The sequence below is a fragment of the Phyllostomus discolor genome, chromosome 5 (assembly GCF_004126475.2).
Source record: "Phyllostomus discolor isolate MPI-MPIP mPhyDis1 chromosome 5, mPhyDis1.pri.v3, whole genome shotgun sequence".
In the NCBI taxonomy this organism is placed as follows: Eukaryota; Metazoa; Chordata; class Mammalia; order Chiroptera; family Phyllostomidae; genus Phyllostomus; species Phyllostomus discolor.
The window spans coordinates 29666651-29686670 of NC_040907.2; the positions used below are offsets into that span (position 1 = coordinate 29666651).

At 60.7% G+C, this 20020-nt stretch overlaps 1 protein-coding gene across 18 annotated transcripts in view; it reads left to right on the forward strand.

Moving 5' to 3' along the window:
• The window catches only part of PTPRF (protein tyrosine phosphatase receptor type F), an 82273-nt gene that overhangs the window by 43720 nt on the left and 18533 nt on the right, over nt 1-20020 (forward strand). For 4 of the 18 annotated variants that reach the window (XM_036025893.1, XM_036025896.1, XM_036025903.1 and 1 more), the window contains 9 exons: nt 2085-2096; nt 7181-7450; nt 8946-9527; nt 9791-9927; nt 10343-10487; nt 14379-14684; nt 15304-15497; nt 18539-18565; nt 19836-19953. In XM_036025893.1, coding sequence (XP_035881786.1) covers nt 2085-2096; nt 7181-7450; nt 8946-9527; nt 9791-9927; nt 10343-10487; nt 14379-14684; nt 15304-15497; nt 18539-18565; nt 19836-19953 — 1791 coding nt within the window. The remainder of the gene's footprint in view (nt 1-2084; nt 2097-7180; nt 7451-8945; nt 9528-9790; nt 9928-10342; nt 10488-14378; nt 14685-15303; nt 15498-18538; nt 18566-19835; nt 19954-20020) is intronic. The other 14 variants (XM_036025900.1, XM_036025906.1, XM_036025905.1 and 11 more) reach the window with 6 other exon arrangements.

Below are 20020 nucleotides of genomic sequence, written 5' to 3' on the forward strand. Positions count from 1 at the left end.
TTGAGTGTGTCCTGCCCTCCCCCCAGCAGGGCGGGCTCCCGGCCAGGTGTGCTTGCCCTCTGGCCAGGTCTGCCCGGCGCCTTCCTGGAGGGGGAGCCAGCTGTGCTCTGCCACCAACCAGGACCCTCTGCAGGGGGTCCGGCTGAGGCAGCCCTGCGGGTGAGCACCTCTCACCTTCCGAGTGTTCCTTGCTGGGACTAAATGTGTTGTGCATTTTCACAAGTCCAGGTACCCAGCAGAGGAGCTGGGGACTGTTTTGGAGTGTCCAGTCCCTACTGTGCTCATAGCCCAAGGGCCACCAAAGCTGGCCGCCTGCCACTTCCTGTGAACAGGCTGGGTCTGCTGTGCATGGTGCCCAGGAGGAGCCCTAGAGCCCCTTATGCCCCACCCCCACTGTCCCCTTACTTAGCCCTCCTGTACAGATGGGCGTCATTAAAAGTGAAACCGGCTCCCTCGGGGGATTTGTAAAGGAAAGTGGATGCGACTTCCTTACAGTGATGATTTCATCGTCCTAAGTGCTTAGTACAGCTTCACGGGGGTGTCCGCCCTTCTGCCCTGGCAGTACCGAGGGCCCATCAGTCCCAGCTCCTCTAGGACGGCTCTGCTGTGCTAGCCACCAGCTCTGTATCCTGAACCCTGCTTGTGAGCGGGCTGCCCACGGAGAACTCCCCCCGCCCCCAGTGCCGGCCTGCCCAACAGTCTGTGCCCACCCGCCTCCCAGCAGTGCGGCTGCCCATTACCCTCCAGGCCGGAGGGTACCAGCTATCAGGATCTCAGCTTCAGCCTCCAGACCAGTGTGGACTGTGGCCCAGGGTTTCTCAGCCTTGACACTGCTGACATTTCAGGCTGAAGAACTCTCAGTTGTGTGGGGCAGTCCTCTGCATTGTAGTAGGATGTCTAGCAGCATCCCCGGCCCACTCGATGCCAGTAATACCCCCTAGTCACGACAACCCAGCAAGCCTCCAGACCTTCCCCAGGGTTGCCTGGGGGAGTCCCCCCAGCTGAGAACTGCCCGGAATGGTCAGCATCCCCTGGGCAGTCATCTCTATCCATCTCTGACTCTTGTCCACCAAGCTCAAGGCTGTGTCTCCTCCTCAGATTTGGCTTCAGTGTCCACCTCTCATCCTGCCTCTTGTCCCCTAGACTCACAGGGTTCCCACTCCCTTTCTGAGGCCATGTGCTTGCTGCACATAATCAGACAGCAAGTGTAACGCTCCCGGCATGGCGCCAGGCGCGCAGGAAGTGCTCAGTAGTCAGCTGCCGCCGCCGCTGCTGGCAGGACAGCACTGCTGGGAAACGGACGCATCCTCCGGTTGCTCTGACTTTGCCCACAGCTCCACCCACGGTCTAGCAGGCCCAGGCGTGCGTGGCAGACTCAACTCTCCCTCACCCTCTCACTCCCCACTCTGAGTGACTCACTCTCTCCTCCCGTCCACAGCGTCTCTCCTCCAGCTCTCAGGGCGTACTGCTGCCAGGGGCCAGGGCAAGGCCACACCCTCTGCAGAGCCCGCCCTACCTGACCCTGACTTCCCCCTTCTCTGCAGGGAGCTGGCCGCCAGGCCACAGCTGTCTCTAAACAGGGTGCTGTCTTCATAGCCTTTCTCCCCACAGGTGCCCAGACCAGCTCCTCACACTGGTACCATGCAGTGTGGGGCTTCCTCAGAGTGGCGGGGTTCTGGTGGCTCGTGTGCCTGGTGGGTTTGTGGGCTGGGTGGGCCCTGACCTCAGAGCCCAGCTCCCTGGGTCTGCCTGAGCCGTGGGGTGCGCGTGAGGCCAGGGGGCCTGCCTGTGCCCCACTTCCATGCCGCCCCGCCCCGCCCCTGGCATCCCAGCACCTGCCTGGGGGACTCAGCCCCGTCCACCATGTCCTCCATGAGTCCTGAGTCTTTTGTGAGCGGTGTGGTCTGCGCGCCCCTGCGTGCACGTGTGTGTGCTGGGGCCCGAGAGTCTTGTCTCGTTTCCGTGCTGTGTGGGCAGATGAGGGTTGGCCTGTTTTTACTCTCTCTGTGTTTCTCCTTGTCTTTTTTTTATTCCCTCCTCATCCTCATCGCACTCTGCCATCAACCCAAACTCTCATCTCTCAGATCAGCGAGAAGGTTGGTCCTTTTCACTTCTTATCCATCTACAGTTCGCCCATCGATGGGATGCTCCCGTCAGTAGGGACCAGTGGGTGCGACCAGCTCCCTAGGGCTCGCTCCAGCCAGGCCTGCCTGCCAGTCGGGCTCTGCGGTCTGTTGTTCGAGCCGGCAGGCGGGCAGGACCAGGGGTGGGTGGGCATGCCCCCCTGCACTGCATGTTTCTGCTGCTTGGGTCCCTGATAAACCTTGAGTCTGCATGTCCCCTCAGCAGGGCTCCCCTGCAGGGGTGTTCGGGCAGGCATGGTGCATGGCACACAGCTGCACTTCACCTGTGTGCCCAGGCCGGGCCAGCTGTCTGTTCCAGGTGGAGTTCAGGTGTGGCTGTGGGAACTGTGAGAGCAGAAGTGCTTTATGTGTACCTGTGGGGCCTTCCACAACCCCCAGTCACCTCGACTCCCCATCTGCCTGAGCTCAGCTGAAACCACTGAGAAGACAAAGGGGAAAGGCTCGTCTAGACCGAGCTCACCCCTCAAGGTCCTGCAGCGCCGGCCCTGTCCTTTCCCCCAGCAGCAGCCCTGGTCTGCCCCCTGAGCTCAGTGTCCATGGCACAGGGTGGGTGGTATCATGTGGCCCACTGAAGGTGTCCCCTACACTCTGTCGCTTCCTTCTCTGGCCAGATCCAAATGCAAGGCTTCCCACCAGCCCTAGGCCCCTCTCTCTGCCCAAGTCTCCCAAACAGCTTACATTTCCTCAGCCCCATGCTGGGTGCTGGGCATTCTGACCCGAGGAGCTCACCCCTTGAACAGGCAACTGCAACTTAGGCCCACTTGGGAGCCACAGGTTGGAAAGGGCTTCCTGGAGACTCCACTCCGACCTGCTCTATTGCAGTGTTCTACAGGCCCTGTTCTCAGCCCCCCCCTCGGAGGCGAGCGGCTCTTTCTGTGCCCCGTGGTCTGAGTGGCCAGGGGAGGATCGCCTGTCCACAGGGCTTTGGGCTGAGCCCCAGGGAGCAGAGCTGGGCCACCTGGCCCCCTCTGTGTCATCTCTGTGGCTTGAGTTTCCTCCACTAGGGCGAGGGAGCCATTTGGGAGGAGGGCTGTGGCCTCGGCTCAGATAACAGCCCTGAGCATCCACCCATATGCTCCCCTGAGCTGTGGGGCATTTTGGTTACACCGTTTTGCTGACCGGGCAGATCTTCCCCGGGCGTTCAGAAGCCCGCCATCAGCAGAGACGGCCTAGCCTGCAGCTGCCTCCCACTGCGCCCCTCTTCCCCCACCCTCCTGTTCCCTCGTCCCTTCCCCACCCTCTCAGTGGTCCCACCAAAAATAAGCACGTACACAAATATTTAACGGGAAGGCAGAAATGAGTTTCTAAATATTCCGGGGGGATTTGCTGGGCTGGTAATTTGTTTGGCGCTGATAATTACATCTTACATTTTTCCAGCTTTACTTAAAACTGTGCGCCGAGCGCGCCGGCATTTAATTACTGCTCTGCGGCAGCCACAAGGTTATTTATTAAAGAGTTATTTTATCTTGATACAGTGGATACTGCCCCTGATCCCCTCCTTAATGTTGTGTTATTTTCATTGGAGAAATTTCCGCGAGTGAATGCCGATTGCGGGGCAGCCTTCCCCGGCGATTAGGCTGTCACTTCCCTGAATGCCGGCGCCTCCGGGTGCCGCGCCGCCCTATTATAGGGGTTGTCAGCGCAAATAATTAGACTTAAAAGTTACAGCTCAAATATAATCCAGAAATGGCAGGGCCCTGTTTTGGAAATTGTCTGTGAAATGCCAGCACTCAGGATGCACGGGGAACGGTAAGAGACGGGCATTGTCGGAGCGTGATGTTAGACTCCTCAGTGCGTTTTTCCCGGCCCTGGTCTTCCCTTCCCTGCTGTTGCTTCTGTCAGCAGACCGAGTCCAGGGCGAGCACTGTCCCTTTCAGAGGCCTTGCGTCTGCGGCAGCGGGAGGAATGACAGCACGGCTGCTGCCGTGGCTGTGGGAAGGGGGCTGTTTCTCGGGGCAGGTCCAGGGTGTGTGGCCCCACCGGTGGCGGTGATCCCGGGAGGTTGTCCCTCTCCTCTCTCGCCTTGTAGCCGGAGGCCCTTGCCTGGTGTTAGGGATGACCCTGAGGGTCACATCCTATCCTTAGTCCCTGGACTTCTCCCTTCCACCTGCCTCTAGTAGGGGGAAGCAAAAAAATAAAACTGTTCTCAATGTTGGTGCCCAAAGGTACCCCATTGGTTGACAGTGGGCAGAGACCTTGTCCTCTGGGGACTGTTTGGGGTAAAGTCCAGTCAGCTTTGTACCCTACTTAGGTTGGGATCCAGGGTCTGTTGATCAAGGACCTATTTCCTTTTCCTGGGGCTCTTTGCTCTCATGTTCAGGGACCCAGCCATTGACTGGGGCCAAGCTGGCCCCGAGCCCTCTCACCTGACACAGGCTCCCCAGTCCCACCCAGAGCCAAGAAGCTTCAGGAGCTTCTCTCGGGAGTCTCCTGGGTCTCTTCTCTTCAGGCCTGTCAGCCAGGCGCAGACGGCACGAGCTCTCCATCAGACAGGCTGCTTGTAGTATCGGGATAAACGCGGGCATGTCACCGAGAGTGCCTTAGTGCCTTATCTGTCCCTGGAAGGTGGTAGCTGTGGAAACCTGCGGCACGTAGCGGGTGCTCAAGAGTGGTTTCCCTTCCCCAAACGGCCATGCGCGAGGAGATGGGGCAGCCACTGGCTGAGAGCAGAGGAAAGACTTGGTCAGTTAAGGCTGCTCCCTGTCTTTCTGCTCGAACCTGGGCTGTGCTGGACCCTGCACGCTCGGCAGGCCCAGCTCCAGAGGCCAGGGGCGCCTACACCACCGTGCCGGGCTGTGCTTCTTTCTGTGCCTCCTGACCGCACCTCTGTGCCATTGGGGAGGGGCGGTGTGCTCACAGGGGACTTTTTGTTGTGGCTTCCTCTTGCCAGCCATGCTCTGGGGCCCACCTGCCCTCTGCCACACGGAGCTGCTCTACCTGTGACTTGCTCTTGTCCTTCAATGTGGACTCGCAGCTTTAGGACAGATGACAGAAACCCACTTATATCAGCCTAAGCAAAACAAGGAAACTCTTGTCTTAACAAACTGAGAAATGGAGATTGGTGTCAGGCAGAGCTGGATCCAGGTGTTTGAACAGTTTGGGTGGGCATTTGTCCTTGTCTCAGCTCTGCTGTCATCAGTCAGTCGACTGCTTCGTTCTCAGCAGGGCCTCTTACGTTGTCCCCAGTCCCTCTAAGGTTAGCCACCGCAGTGGAGAGATAAGGCCCACCATTCTCATCCTTGTTGAGAAAGTCTAAAGACTGTATTGTCCAGATCTGGGCCATGTGCCTCATGGGGCAAGAATGGATGACTTCCCTAGAGGAAATGACGATGCCAGTCTAGAAGGTAGACTGCTGCGTGTCCACCAGACATTCGGAGACCCCGTCCAGCCTGGGGACATGGGGAAATGACCAAGCCCATGACACTGGTCATGCCTGGCCCACTCAGGGCACTGGTGGGGCTCCAGTTCTGTCAGGAGGCCCCAGAGTGAGGTGGCGCAGATGGAGCTGAGGCAGAGGCCAGGGAGGGTAGGTCGTGTGGTCGGGGCTGAGGAGTCACTGGGCAACCCTGGAGGAGTTCTTGACCAGGGAAGTGGAGAGAGCAGATTTGGGCCAGACCAGCGGGCCTGGAGGACAGCAAGGCAGGAGGAGCAATGAGGAACTCCATGCATCCATCCAGAGAGAGATGGTGGTGGCTTGGACTTGGGTGGTACCAGTTGCCCTTGGATTTGGAGAGGAAGTGGTAGGCAGTGCATTAGCAGGACCTGGTAGTTTGCTGGATGTCTGGTCTCTGGGCCAGAGCTCGACCCCTGTGCAGGGAGATCAGAGGTTGGACTGGGTGGTCTCTGCATTTGCTTCCGGTCCCAGTTCTGTGGTTTTAGGCTGCGCAAGCAGCAGAGCCTCAAACCTCCAGCAGAGGTGCTCCTGGTGGGGTACCATGGTCTTTTGCATGCCTGGGCTCCCCCACAGGAGTCCTCTGAGACCTGCACTCTCGGTGGTGCCTGCTGGTCACTTAGCCTTGTTGCCTGCCTTCTCCAGCCCTGTCTGCAGGGGTGCCCGTGAAGGGCACACCCCCGCCTCTGCCCACCAGCCGCATGACCTGTCTGCATGCCGAGCATGCCTGCCCTCTTCTGCATGTTCCAAATGTCCGTGCCAGGCTTGCAACTTTGGGGGGCGGGTCACCTGGCTGTACCTTGGATTGAGAAGCTCAGAGCAGCTTCTGACCTGGGGAGCCCAAGGCCGGAGGCTGTGGCCAGGCACAGCCACCCTCCCCCTTGAGATCCTTGTTCATTGGCGCGGAAAGCCATCTGCTTGGCGCCCTCATCATGTTACTGCCATCGTCATGCCCATTCTGCCCGTGGACCACATCCCTGGCCCGCCCGGACCCCTTGCCCCTGCCCAGTCCCTCCTGGGGGGCAGCCCCTCTTCTTAGGTTCCTAGGCTGCGCCTTGAGCATGGCTGAGGTCATGGCAGGTCATGCCACGGCCCTCTTCTCTTCTTGGGCCTGGAGGTAGAGGCGGCAACTCCAGAAAAGGTGGCTGTGTCATTCCCAGACTGATCTTCTGCCAGGCCCCAGCCATGCTCCAAGGACCCTCCCCCGTAGGGTGCCTGCACTTCTCTCTCAGGGGGCCCCAACTGGCCCCTCTGCAGACCCTTGTGGGGAGAAGGTCAGGAGCAGGTAGGGGCAGGCACTGGAAGGTGACCTGGCTTGTGGCCCTGAGTAGGCCTGGCCTTTGCACTGAGTCCCTGTTTGACCTTGGGCAGATAGGACTTTTCTGGGCCTCAGTTTCCTAGGCTGTCAACTGGGAGCTTGGTTGCAGAATCTCTCGTGTTCCAGACAGTCCCTGAGTGCAGGGGCTACTTCTGTCCTGGAAGTGGGGTGGGCAGTGGTGAACCAGGGCCCAGGGACTCCGCCCCTCCTGTCTCTGAGGTGGGCTTGGCTCTGACAAGAGGGGCTTCCTGGATGAGGGGCCCCTGCCCTTCCATCCCCTTGCGTCCCCTGCCCAGCCTGTGAGTGCTTCTCTCCCTCCTCCCGCAGTGCGCCGTGTGGCTCCTCGTTTCTCCATCCCTCCCACTAGCCATGAGGTGATGCCGGGCGGCAGTGTGAACCTGACGTGCGTCGCAGTGGGCGCGCCCATGCCCTATGTGAAATGGATGATGGGCGCCGAGGAACTCACCAAGGAGGATGAGATGCCAGTTGGCCGCAACGTGCTGGAGCTCAGCAATGTCATGCGTTCTGCCAACTACACCTGTGTGGCCATCTCTTCCCTGGGTATGATTGAGGCCACGGCCCAGGTCACAGTGAAAGGTGAGTGCCACGGGCAGGCCTCATTGTGGAGTGCTGCTGGAGTACCAGCGTGCATGGCTGCTGTGGGGCCAGGCCAGGCCCGGTCGTGCCCTCTCCTGGATGCATTGGCTCTGGGGTCCTCCTGGCCCCTGGGGGTGGAGGGAGAGCTTTCGCTCATTCGTAGTCTCGGCAGTAACAGCTAGCAGGTACTGAGTCCTGGGGGCAGAGGCAGTGCTGGGAAGCACAGATTACATTACTCAGCCTCAGTGTCACCCTGGGAGGTAGATACTCTCATCCCCCTTTTGCAAGTGAAGGAACTGTGATGCAGGGTCACACAGAAGTAATCATGGAGCCGGGACTTGAACCCTGGGGGTCTGATTCCACAGCACGCCCCTCTTACCACCACATAGCAGCAGACCCTCGAGTTTCCCAGCCTCCTGGCAAGAAGGGCATAAAACAGGATAAACAGTAACCAAAGGGCGTGTGGGCTCCCTGGGCCCTGGGACGAGCAAATGTGTGTGTGTCAGGCTCCCCGGCCTCCCTGCTTCCGCTCTGCCTCCTGAGATCCATCCTCCCCATTTTGCAGCTTCAGTGCTCTTTTCAGCATGCACAGCAGGACTGTCTCTTCCTTTAAAGAAAGGGAGAGAGCCTTCCAGTGTCTGCCCCGGCTTTAGGATATAAACTGGGATTGCACTGTGGCCTAATCGCGGCTGCACACCCCGTGCTGATGTGCTGGGTGCCTCACCTAGCCCTGGCCACCACTGGCTCCATCTTGCTGTCCAGGTCTTAGCTCTGTGAGACCTTCCCTGGTCAGCCTGTCTAGAGAGAGTCCTTGGCTTTGTTTCCCACCCGGCACCCCGCTTCCCACTGCCCTTGCCCACACCAACATCATTGTCCGCACGTCAGTTGCTCGCCTCTCACACTGGAGTTTAAGCTCCATGCGAGAAGGCGCCTGCCTGTGTGACATGGGCCTTGGCCCTGGCACAGTGCCTGACACTCCGTAGTTGTTTGTTCAACATTGGCTGTGGGCCTGGGACTTCTCTACCAGTAATTTCAGCCAAGCCACTGGCTCTGTGGGCCAGCACCCCATCACTCTTTCTAAAATTCAGGGCCATTCCTCGAGGAAACACCTTCCCCCGTCCCTGACCCCTGCTATGCATACGCACCCACCGGTGAGCCCAGGCAGGCTGCAGAAGCAGGTCTCAGCCGCAGCCTGCGTGTCTCCCGTCTCCGTGGGACCCGGGCAGGCAGTGTCTCGTCTGGGTCTGATTGACAGATGAGTCATAGGGGCTGGTGTGGAGATGCAGCCAGTCCCAGAAGTGGCGTGGACAGGCACTGGATGATGCAAGGCCTCCGGGGTCAGACGGGCACCATCCCCCACTAGGTTCCCTCAGAGGTCACCGCATACTTTCCAGGCCATTCATCAAGGTGGGCTGTGGGGATCAACCACACTCTGGTTAGGTGACCCCTGGGGTCATGACCCCAGGCAGCCCTGAGCGTCTCACTTTGTCCCCAGCTTTGCCAAAGCCTCCAATTGACCTCGTGGTGACAGAGACGACCGCCACCAGCGTCACCCTGACCTGGGACTCTGGGAACTCGGAGCCTGTGTCCTACTATGGCATTCAGTACCGCGCATCGGGCACAGAGGGCCCCTTTCAGGAGGTGGACGGCGTGGCCACCACTCGCTACAGCATTGGTGGCCTCAGCCCTTTTTCAGAATACATCTTCCGTGTGCTGGCAGTGAACAGTATCGGGCAAGGGCCGCCCAGCGAGGTGGTGCGGGCACGCACGGGGGAGCAGGCACCCTCGAGCCCCCCACGCCGCGTGCAGGCACGCATGCTGAGTGCCAGCACCATGCTGGTGCAGTGGGAGCCGCCCGAGGAGCCCAACGGCCTGGTGCGGGGCTACCGTGTCTACTATTCCCCGGACTCCCGGCGCCCCCTGAGCGCCTGGCACAAGCACAACACGGACGCGGGGCTCCTCACCACCGTGGGCAGCCTGCTGCCTGGCATCACCTACAGCCTGCGCGTGCTGGCTTTCACCGCCGTGGGCGACGGGCCCCCCAGCCCTGCCATCCAGGTCAAGACGCAGCAGGGAGGTAGGTGTGGGCAGCACGCTGGCCGGACGGCCGCAGCGGAGCTGGGGGGCAGGGACCCAGCGGTGGCGGCACTTCCTTCCTCAGGCTGTGCACGCAGGGGTTCGGGAAGGAGGAGGGCCCGTATTCCTCAAGTGTGCGGTCGCTCAGAGTGCAGGCTAAGGGTGTGGGGGTGAAGATCTGCCCTCCCCTGCCTTTTTCCCCTGGGTGCCCCCACCCTTGGGGGCGTCAGTGAGGCTGACCACGCCTGGCCTGGGGTGTTGCAGTGCCTGCCCAGCCCGCGGACTTTCAGGCCGAGGCGGAGTCTGACACCCGGATTCAGCTCTCCTGGCTGCTGCCCCCTCAGGAGCGGATCATCATGTACGAGCTGGTATACTGGGCCGCGGAGGACGAAGGCCAGCAGGTGAGCGCTTGGTGAGGACAGGAGGGGGAGGAGGGCCTCTCCTGGTCCCTCAGGGTCTGTGCCGGGCCCACCCAGGTAGGCCTGGCTAGATTTCTCTAGCCCCTGGGGTACTCCTGGGGACTCTGGCTCATGCAGCCTTTATGGATCCTAGTCTTTGTGACCCCGTGCTGGGTGCAGAGTGACTAGGTCTGTCCTTGAGTCCTCTGGGTTCTGTCGCTCACGTGGCACTGGCCGAGCCCTAGAGTTCCCCTGGGGCCGTGTGTCCCTCGTGTGGGCCCAGTGTCCAGTGGCACAGAGGCAGCCCTGGAGCCACGGTGGCTCCAGAGGGGTCAGCTGTACCTCATGCTGGGGAACAGCTTCTGAGTGACCTTGGTTTGAGGTCAGAGCAGTCAGTGAGTGCTCCCTGCTCTTCCAGCACAAGGTGACCTTCGATCCTGCCTCCTCCTACACCCTGGAGGACTTGAAGCCCGACACGCTGTACCGCTTCCAGCTGGCCGCCCGCTCTGAGATGGGGGTGGGCGTCTTCACCCCTACCATTGAGGCCCGCACAGCACAGTCCAGTAAGTGTCTTCGGAAATGACTGCGTGCCACTGCTGGGCTGGGACACACACACACCCCCCCCTCCCCCACGCCCAGGCAGGCGGCCAGGTCTGCTGGGCCCCGCACTAGACTCTGGCCTGGGCTCCAGGTCTGGACCCGTAGAGAGGGACAGGTAAGTGCCCTCTATTCTGCGGCCAGGTGGCTATTGCACTCACTGCTCCCTGCCTGACTCCTGTCCCCTCCACGCCCCCTCACCCCACCCAGGTAAGTTCTGTGTCTGTGACTCATCTCCTCCCTCCACCCGCCTCTGCGCTGGTCGCGCCAGCTGACTAGACCGTCCTCAGTGGTGGGACCCCCACACTCACTGAGCCCCAGACCTGCTTTGGCAGCTGTCGCCCTCCCCATACTCCCGCATCTCATCTCCCCATCGCCCGTGTCCCCTCCCTCGCACCCCGCACCATGAGTGTGTGTGAGCCATGCAGTCACACCAAGCCGAGTGCCCACAGAGCACCCCTGTCAGAGTGAGACCACGTGACTGCGCGTGTCCATGTGCCTGCACTGGGGTCCTGTGGCCATCTGTGTGTGGGGCTGTCCACAAGGCCGTTTGTGTGATAACTTGTGTATTGCACGCTGCGTGTGTGCAACTGGTGCTGTGAGCATGTGTCACCACATCCAACCACCTGGCCGTGCGGCTCCTGCCAGTGTGGGTCAATGAGTCTCTGCGTCCCTACCATGGGGTCTTTGAAACTTTTCTTATTTTTTAAGGTCTTCTTATTTTTAGAGAGAGGGGAAGGGAGGGAGAAAGAGGAGAGAAACATCAATGTATGGTTGCCTCTCGTGTGCCCCTCACTGGGAACCTGGCCTACGACCCAGGCATGTGCCCTGAGTGGGAATTGAACCAGCGACCCTTTGGTTTGCAGGCCGGTGCTCAGTCCACTGAGCCACACCAGCCAGGGCTCAGTCTGTTAAGGCCTACTTAGGATTGGGACTCAGCAAGTGTGTCTTTGAGCATCTGACCCATGATTCTGTCTGTGGGTCTCTGCAGCTCTCGCTGTCTGGTCACTCGGCCACCGCAGACCACTGTTCATGAGCTCTATGTGATGAGAGTGCTGGGGCTGTGCCGCAGGATGGGGTCATGGCGTCGAGACAGGAAGCATGTGTGACGGCCTTAAAGCATGGCAGTGTCCATGAGGTGGCCTGTGCCACAGTGCCACGAGAGAGTGTGCCAGTGATGTCAGGAAACCACGTGTGACCTCGTGTTCATGAATTCATTCCACCTGCAGCTCTTGCACACCTGCTGGGCGCCAGGGCTTGTGCACACTGCAGGGCTGGCAGCATGACCCTGACACGGCCTTTGCCCACGGGAGTCCTAGTCTAGGGGGCACACAGCCCTTGAACCTGCAATTATCCAAATGAGCTTTTAATTACATTTGTGTAAAGTGCTGTGGAGGAGACAGACAGTGGAGAGATGGCAGGATGAGAACCCCATCTGGTCTGAGGGGTCAGGAGGGGCTTCCCAGCGTGACACAGAGGCTTCAGGGAGGGGGTCAGCAGGTGCCCAGGCCCTGAAGGAGGAAGGTGCTTGGTTGTGGCCAGGGACGAGCAACGGGCCCATGTGGCTGGAGCAGCCACCTGACCTCGGGGAAAGGTAGGAGGGCCGACGCTGCGGCGTGGGAAGGCCGGGGTGAGGAGGCTGTGCGGTGGTCTGGGTAAAAGACAGCCACTCAGGTGAGATGGCGGTGGTGGCTGTGGGAGCTCTCTGGGGTGCAGATGGATGAGGTGTGGGGGCTGAGAGAGAAACGTCGGGTGGACCCTGTGCTTCTGACGCGTAGACCTGGGAGAAGGGTGGTGGCTCTTCTGAGGGTAGGAGATAGGACAGAAGCAGGACCCAAGCTCAGGTGCTGTTCTCCACCAGCATGGTGATGCTGGACAGGCCGCGGAAGCCAGGGTCTGCACTGAGGTGAGGGACCCTGAGGAGGATGGAGGATGGCCGGAGACAGGAGGAGGTCCCAGAGAGTGGTTGGGGTGGGGGTTGTTGGAGGGTGAGAAGAGAGTTTTGAGAAGCAGACCAGGTGTTGCTGCCGAGAGGTCAGGCCCAGAGGAACACGCAGTGTCTGCTGGAGTTCAGAACGTGGAGGAATGAATGGGCCTGGACAAGAGTTTGGGGGGCATGAGGGCCGATGCAAGGCATGATGGGAGGCAAGGAAGTAGGGACAGAAAGCTCAGATGTCGGCTGTGTAGTTGGGAGAGAGGAGATGGCGTCCTGCCATCACATGGGCCTCCACGCGGAGGCCCGGGGTTTGTCTCTTCAAGTGGGAAAATCTTGAGCATACTTAAGTGCTACAGAGAAGGAGCCAATAGGGTGACGTAGGAAATATGGGAAAGAGGGGTCATGGGAGGCTCAGGAAGGGGAAAGGGGCAGAGCATGGGTGATGGCAGTGACTGGCCTGGGGCAGGGGAGTACAGCCCCCCTTCTGGGCGGCGGGGAGGTGAGAATTAGTGCTAATGCAGGTCCGTGAGTGAGTTTGGTAGCAAGAGATGGAGGGAGCTGCTTTTGAGAAGCTTTGGTTTTCTCCACAAAGCAGGAGACAGGTCACATGCTGAGGAAGGGAGGCGATGGGAGCTGGGGGTTCGAGAAGCCTGAAGGAGGCTGGACTCACCTGTCACGTGGCAGAGTGAGGTGGGCAGAAAGCAGACGGGCAGGCAGTGTGGCAGCCCCATGAGCCTCGGGGCATGTGTTCGGAGGGAGCCGCCCTGACTGGGCAGGCGGCTTCTTCTACCTCCCTGGTGCCGCCTTGAAGAAGGTGGAGAGGTGGATTCATTCGTAGCTCAGAGTGGGCCAGGCAGGAGCGGGACCAGGAGGTGAGGGGGTTGGGGCTAGTGGTGAGATAGAGGGCTTCAGTGTCTAGTGGGGGTGGTAAGGGTGGCAGGTCAAGGGTCGGAGGTCTCTGGGGGGTGAAGAGCAGGCACCGTGCTGGGGCCTGGAGCACACTTGGGCTGGGACAGGAGGTGAGGTCTACGAGGGGCCGTTGGAGGCCGTGGTCTGGGAAGTAGGGCTGTGTCCGGTAGTGGCGTGGTCCAGGGTCTGAGCACAGCAGTGCTGGGAAGGAGAAAGGCTAGGCAATGGGGGACTCTGGGGCCAGTGGGCTGAGGGGGCCACCGAAGTCACCTGGGCAGGGGCTGGTGGTAGAACTTGATGTGGCAAGGAGGCCCATGCAATGGCAGCAGCGTCCTGGGTGGGAAGAGGGTCCAGAAGTGTCCCTGGGCACGAGGAAAGGACAGACCCGCCCCATAACCCCAGGGACCCAGTGAGTGAGAGGACCTGCAGCAGGTACTTCTTCTCCAAACTACCCCAGGGGCCATCGGCCCCTTCACGTCTGGCCTCCAGCCTCTGTGGTCACCTGTGGCTCGGGCAGACACCCGGTCCAGGCAGGCACAGGCCGGGGCATCCCTCTGCTGGCACAGCCAGTGGGGCCGCTTGTCCTCAGAAGACAAGAGCTGTGGGGATAGCGTCTGAAGAGGTTCTCTGTATGTGGCTGTATGTGCGGGGTGTGGGACTGGGGTGGCGTGGCCTGTGCTCGTGTGTGTGTATGATGCCGTGTGTGTCTGGGGCGAGACAGCATATGTGTGAGGCACTGTGTTAGAGCCCCATATGTGTGTGGGAGACACCGTGTGTGTGTGAGAGAGAGAGAGAGAGAGAGAGTGCGTGCGTGGGCTCACACAGGCCTGTGGTCCAAAGGCAGCTGGGCTGTCTGGCAGCAGTGGCTGCAGCCAGCCTGGGGGCCCTGGGATGGCCATGGCGCACTTGGGGAATGACCTGCCCGGGTGAGTTCCCCTCTGTGACTCGTCGCCGTGCCTGTGAACACCCCCTCCATCTGCCTGCTTCCCCCTCCCCCGTTTGTCTTCCCCAGCCCCTTCTGCCCCTCCCCAGAAGGTGACCTGTGTGAGCACGGGCTCCACCACAGTCCGGGTAAGTTGGGTCCCACCGCCAGCCGACAGCCAAAACGGCATTATCACCCAGTACTCGGTGGCCTACGAGGCGGTGGACGGCGAGGACCGCCGGCGGCAGGTGGTGAACGGCATCAGCCGCGAGCACTCCAGCTGGGACCTGGTGGGCCTGGAGAAGTGGACGGAGTACCGGGTGTGGGTGCGGGCGCACACGGATGTGGGCCCCGGCCCCGAGAGCAGCCCGGTGCTGGTGCGCACCAACGAGGACGGTAGGCAGCAGCACCCACGGGGACGGGCAGGGAGGGGAGGCCCTCCGCCTGGACACCGCCCGCCTTGCAGCCCAGGGCCTTTGTCTCCCACAAGCCCAGGAGGAGTCCTCTTCCTGGTGTAGGCCGAATGGCTGAGGCTGGGGAGATGTAGCTTATGGGATAGCTTATGTCCAAATCCCAGCCTTTGCCTCTTTCCAAGGCAGCCAGAGCCTTAAAAAACTAAAGTGGAAGCAGCCCCCACTAAGATTTGAGGGGTCAGAACAGGGAAGATTGGCACAAGAGACACTCAAAACAGAATCAGCAAGCCTCTACCTGGGCTGGACAGAATGGGGCCCGGGAGCAGACAGGGCAGGCTGTACGGACTGGGGATGTTGGCGGCCTCTCTGCTCCCCACCAAGTGAGGTAGCCCTGAGCCAGGGAGCTGGCAGGTCCTGGGCTCTCCCTGTTCTCAGCAGAGGGAACCCTCCAAGTTCCTCTCCAGGGACAGGAGGTCTAAGGAAGCTATATCACGGCCTCTCCTGGGGTAGTGGGTCACCAAGGCAAGGCCCTGGTGTGGGCTCTGCCCACTGAGCCGGACCCATTCCACCAAGCCTGACTTCCTTGTCTCCCTGGTCCCCAGTGCCCAGTGGGCCACCGAGGAAGGTGGAGGTGGAGCCGCTGAACTCCACCGCCGTGCACGTCTCCTGGAAGCTGCCCCTCCCCAGCAAGCAGCACGGCCAGATCCGCGGCTACCAGGTCACCTATGTGCGGCTAGAGAATGGTGAGCCCCGTGGCCCGCCCATCATCCAGGATGTCATGCTGGCCGAGGCCCAGGTACGCCCCGGGAGGCGGTGGGGTGGGAAGATGGTGGCAGCCATACACTCGCGTCCTCTTTGGAGCCCAGGTTTGCCTCCCTCCGCTGTCTGCTCTCAGAGGGACTAACACCAAGACCTCCTGCTGTGTCAGGCACGGGAGGCCCTGACCAAGTTAGGGCTAGGGCCCAGCGACAGGCCCTGCCAGCCCCATCTCTCTGCCCTGGTGACAGTGCCAGCCTGGCGGTCAGCTCTGCAGCTCAGCCACCAGCACATACTAAGGGGCTCTGTCTCCACAGGCCCCAGTTGTCACCCCACCCAGACTTCAGTCCCCTTAAGTCCTTCTTGGTGGTTGGGAGGGAGCACCTTTGCTGTCCCGTTAGGCTGTGCTTTCAAGATGTACCTGCCTCCTGGACAGTGCCGAGCTGGCCAGCTGTTCCTCCCACAGCCGGGCGCCAGGAAAGCTCTTCTCAGCAGTCAGTCTTCTCCCCCAACTTGGCCCTTGGCCATTGCTGAGTTCTGTGAATGGCCAGTCTGGGACGATGGTCTCTGCCCGGCCCTGAGGAGAGCGGATTAGCCCCTTGTGATTAGCCCCTTGTGATTAGAGCTGGGCCTGCCAGCCAGCCTCATATCCTACCCTGTGCTCCATTCTGGGGGTTGGTGACTGCCCGTGAGCTTGGGGCGAGGTCCCTGGGGTATCCTCAGCACTGGGTTGCTATCTGCATGGAGAACCTGAGGTCCTAGGAGCTGATGTGAGTGGTCCAGAATTTCTCAGTATAAGTAGGTGGTTGAGCTTGGACAAGAAGCTACGTCTCTGGGTTTCTGGGAAGAGGGCTATAATTGCCATTGCAAGTTGTCTCCCAAAATCTTCAGCTGGAGAGTTCTAACGCCTGGTATGATGGGCTCTCAGGGTCTGCCCATCTAGAATCAGGACCTCCGGGGAGCCACAGGAGGCAGCGCTGAGCTACCCTGAGGGAAGGAGCCTAGACTCGCCCCAGGACCACACACCCTCCCATGCCTGGGTGGGGATCAGAGGTAGAGGCCCAGACCCTGTGCTGTGCTTACCAGTGGGCTCCCCCACACAGACGGGGCCCTTGTGCCTCCTGCTGGGCCCAGCCCACTGAACAAAATTCTTTCTTGCAACAAAGGCGCCCTCTCCCCACTCAGTCTGCGGGTGCTGAGAGAACAAGGGGGTGAGGAGGCGGGCGTCTGTACCCGCCTGCATTCCTGGGGCAGGTTGAGGGCTGCTCCTGGAGCCTCAGCTGACACACCCACCCAGAAACATTCCGGGAATGGGCTCCCCCCGGCCCCTCCCCTCCGAGGGGCCAGCAGCACAGCTGTTGCCCGTGGGGTTCTGGAGAAGCCACTTTGGGTGCCCCCTTCTGGTCCCAAGAGGTTCGAAGGAAGCTGAGCTGTAGGAGGAGAGAGACTGCCCTCCGCGCCTCCAGCACCCCGTGACCTGGAGGCCGGCTGTGGGAGCCAAACATGAGCTCAGGCCCCAGGGAAGCCAACAGAAAACGAAGGGCTGTCCTTGAGGCCCCCGTGGGACTGGGTCATTCTGCTCTCAGCCAGTAGGAAAGCAGATGGGGCCTGGTCCCCAGCCTGGCCACAGGGTCCAACTGTCCCCTGAATGGTCTATCAAGGACACCACAGCCTGTCTGTCACCCAGCAGCACCATCTGCTAGGCCCAGGGCCCCGCTCCATTCCGAAAGATCCATGGGGTACGTGCCCCCCACGGGTGTGCAGCCAGACCTGCCTCCTTTCATTACGTCCCCGGGTTTGTCCCTGTTTCTCCTGGTCTCCGACTGTTCCTCCCTGTGTCCTTGTGCCCCTTTCTCATGGTCTCTGTCTTTCTCCTTGTTTCCGTCTCTCTTGCTCTGTTTTTGTCTCATTACCTTTTCTCTCCTCTCCTCTGACCCCTTCCCTCCCTCTCTTTCCCTCTCTCTCTCTCTCTCTCTCTCTCTCCATTCCACTCCACCTGCTTTGTCTCTCCCTTCTCTCACTCTGCCTCCAGTGCAGGAGATGTGCCCTGTGAGGCCCTCCTGACTGGGCCTGGCTTGTACAGTGCAGGTCTCCCACCAGGCAAGGGACCTAGGGCAGAGGCGGGCCCAGCCACACTGGAAAGTGGCCATGGCCAGTAGGGGCCTGTTAACGACCTCCCCTACATATCCTGTGCCACTCTCCTTGCAAAACCTTTCAACCAGAGCAGGAGGAACTGGGCACAGTGGACAGAGGCAGAGCAGCACTCTGAGGGTGGTTGGGCTGAAGGACCCCATGCACTTCTATCTTGGAGATGTCCTGGACCATCTCTCCATGCTGTGCTCTACACCTGCCAGTCCCCGGCCCTCCAGGGACATAGGGCCACAGAATGGAGACATCACTCCCTCCGCCTGTCCAGCTAACACATCTCCACGCCCGGTGGCCTAGAGAAGAACGCACCGAGAAATAGCAGCATTGCCAGCCCTGGCACATGCTTTCCTACCATGACGAGGTCTCAGGCACCCCCAGGAAGGAGCAGGGTCTGAGTGCTTCCCCTGTGCCCGTGGGGCAGGGCCCAGGCTCCGAGTTGGCCATTCACAGTTCTATCATCTTGCTGTCCAGCCTGCCCCAGGCCCCCACCCCCAACTGGGATGCAGGCCTCACTGCCAAGGGACGCTGGTTCTGCCTCAGATGGCTGTACAGTGTGTCATCCCCGCTGGGGTCGCAGCATGGCAACACGCTTAGGCCGGGACTGCCCCAGGCAAACCGGGTTGTGCAGTCCCCCTCCCCGTGGTGTGTTCCCTCCCCTCTGCCTGAGCCGTGTCTGCCGGCCTGGCCCCCAAAGCACCTTCAGGTGGCGCACTCTGATCCCTCAGTGGCCTGGAGCCCTGCCCTCCTCAGCCCTGCCACAGACAAATGGGCTCGTGAGGCAGGGGCTGGGGTCAAACCAGGGGAGTGGTTTTGGGTTGCCGCCTCGTGGGCACTTCCCAGGCCCTCGTCCTCCGTCTGTGCTCCCTGGGCCAGGCGCTCTCCAGCCTGAGTCTTTCACATCCTGTCTCCCTTTCTCTCCCTCTCCGCGGTCAGTGGCAGCCAGAGGAATCCGAGGACTATGTAAGTAACAGGTGTGCGCGTGTGGGCAAGACCTGGGTCAAGCTGGGCTCATGGGCCCCTCCCCTTCCCCCGCCTTTCCTCCCAGCCTGAGCTGCCAAGATCCACGGGGCACCAGCCACATCTGGAGAAAATAGGCGTTTAGATGGGAGTGCTGAGCTGAGCAGCGATTGGCATTTCCTCTAATCCTCACTTCTCGCCCGTTGAGCAGCAATTTCAGGCCAATGTTCGTGATTGACCAGGGCCTGGCCCCGGCTCTGGCCAGACAGGGATGGAGTTAAATCCAATCCTGATTGTTAGGCCTTATTGATTCCTGGAATGAAAAATCACCTGCCCTGCGCCCAGGCTGGGGGGTCGTCTGGAGAGCTGGGTTTGGGCATTGGTGCATTCTGGAGTCCCAGCCCTGGGACCCCCTCCAGCTGGGGCAGGAGGAGGCCTGTGAGGGGTTGGTGGTGGCTGCAGTGGCCCACCCAAGGCCGAGCTGGAGGGACACCAGGGCTGGCGGTAACAGCTCTGTTCCCACTGCACGGTGGTCCCTCCTTTCTTCCCACTCTTCCCTCGGTGTGATGTCGTCTGGCCTCCCATGGTGTCTCAGCATGTCCGGAAATGACGCCTTGGCTGGACATGGGCATATGGGCAGGGCCTGCCAAGGCAAGGGGACTTTTCAGGCATGACTGGGCAGATGGGGAAGTGTGTTCCCCAGGGCAGGGTTCCCTGTCCTTGTCTCTCCTCCCTGTCTCAGGAGGTGTCGCAGGGCACAAGGTATTCAGGGAGCTAGTGCCTCGATGGGGTCAGGTGGGGTTCTGACTTGATCCTCAGGGTAGCACTTGGGACCATCCCTCTGCCTTGCTCTGGGTATGCATGGGGATGGGTTCGTACCTGCAGGTGGCCTTCCACCTGCTTATTCAAGAAGGGCTGTGGGCTACAGAATGTGTGTGCCAAGAGCCATGTAAGGCGTTCCATGTGCATGTGTGTGCGAGGCCCTGGCCCTGTGTGTCACGTGTGCACAGACCTCACAAGGTGTTGCTCACTGCACAGTGGAGAGAAGGAACAATGTGGCCTTTTGTTCTTGTCTGGAAGGAAGACCAGCTGTCTGCCCCAGGCGTGCGGCTCCTGGGACCAGCAGGGTCCTCCTGGGCACACGTCTTACCTGCCTGACCTCTGGCCCTGTGTGCTCCAGGGACGCCCCACTGGCTGGGACCTTGAGGCAGTTGCCCGGTCTGGCCTCTCCTTGCCATCCTGTGATAGGAATGGGCTCCTCCCTCCCCCTTAGGAAACCACCATCAGCGGCCTGACCCCAGAGACCACCTACTCCATCACTGTCGCCGCCTACACCACCAAAGGAGACGGTGCCCGGAGCAAGCCCAAGATTGTCACGACGACGGGGGCAGGTGAGCGAGGGGTGCAGACAGAGCCGGTGGGGGGCAGGGAGGAGGGCCGTGCCAGAGCCCAGTGCGT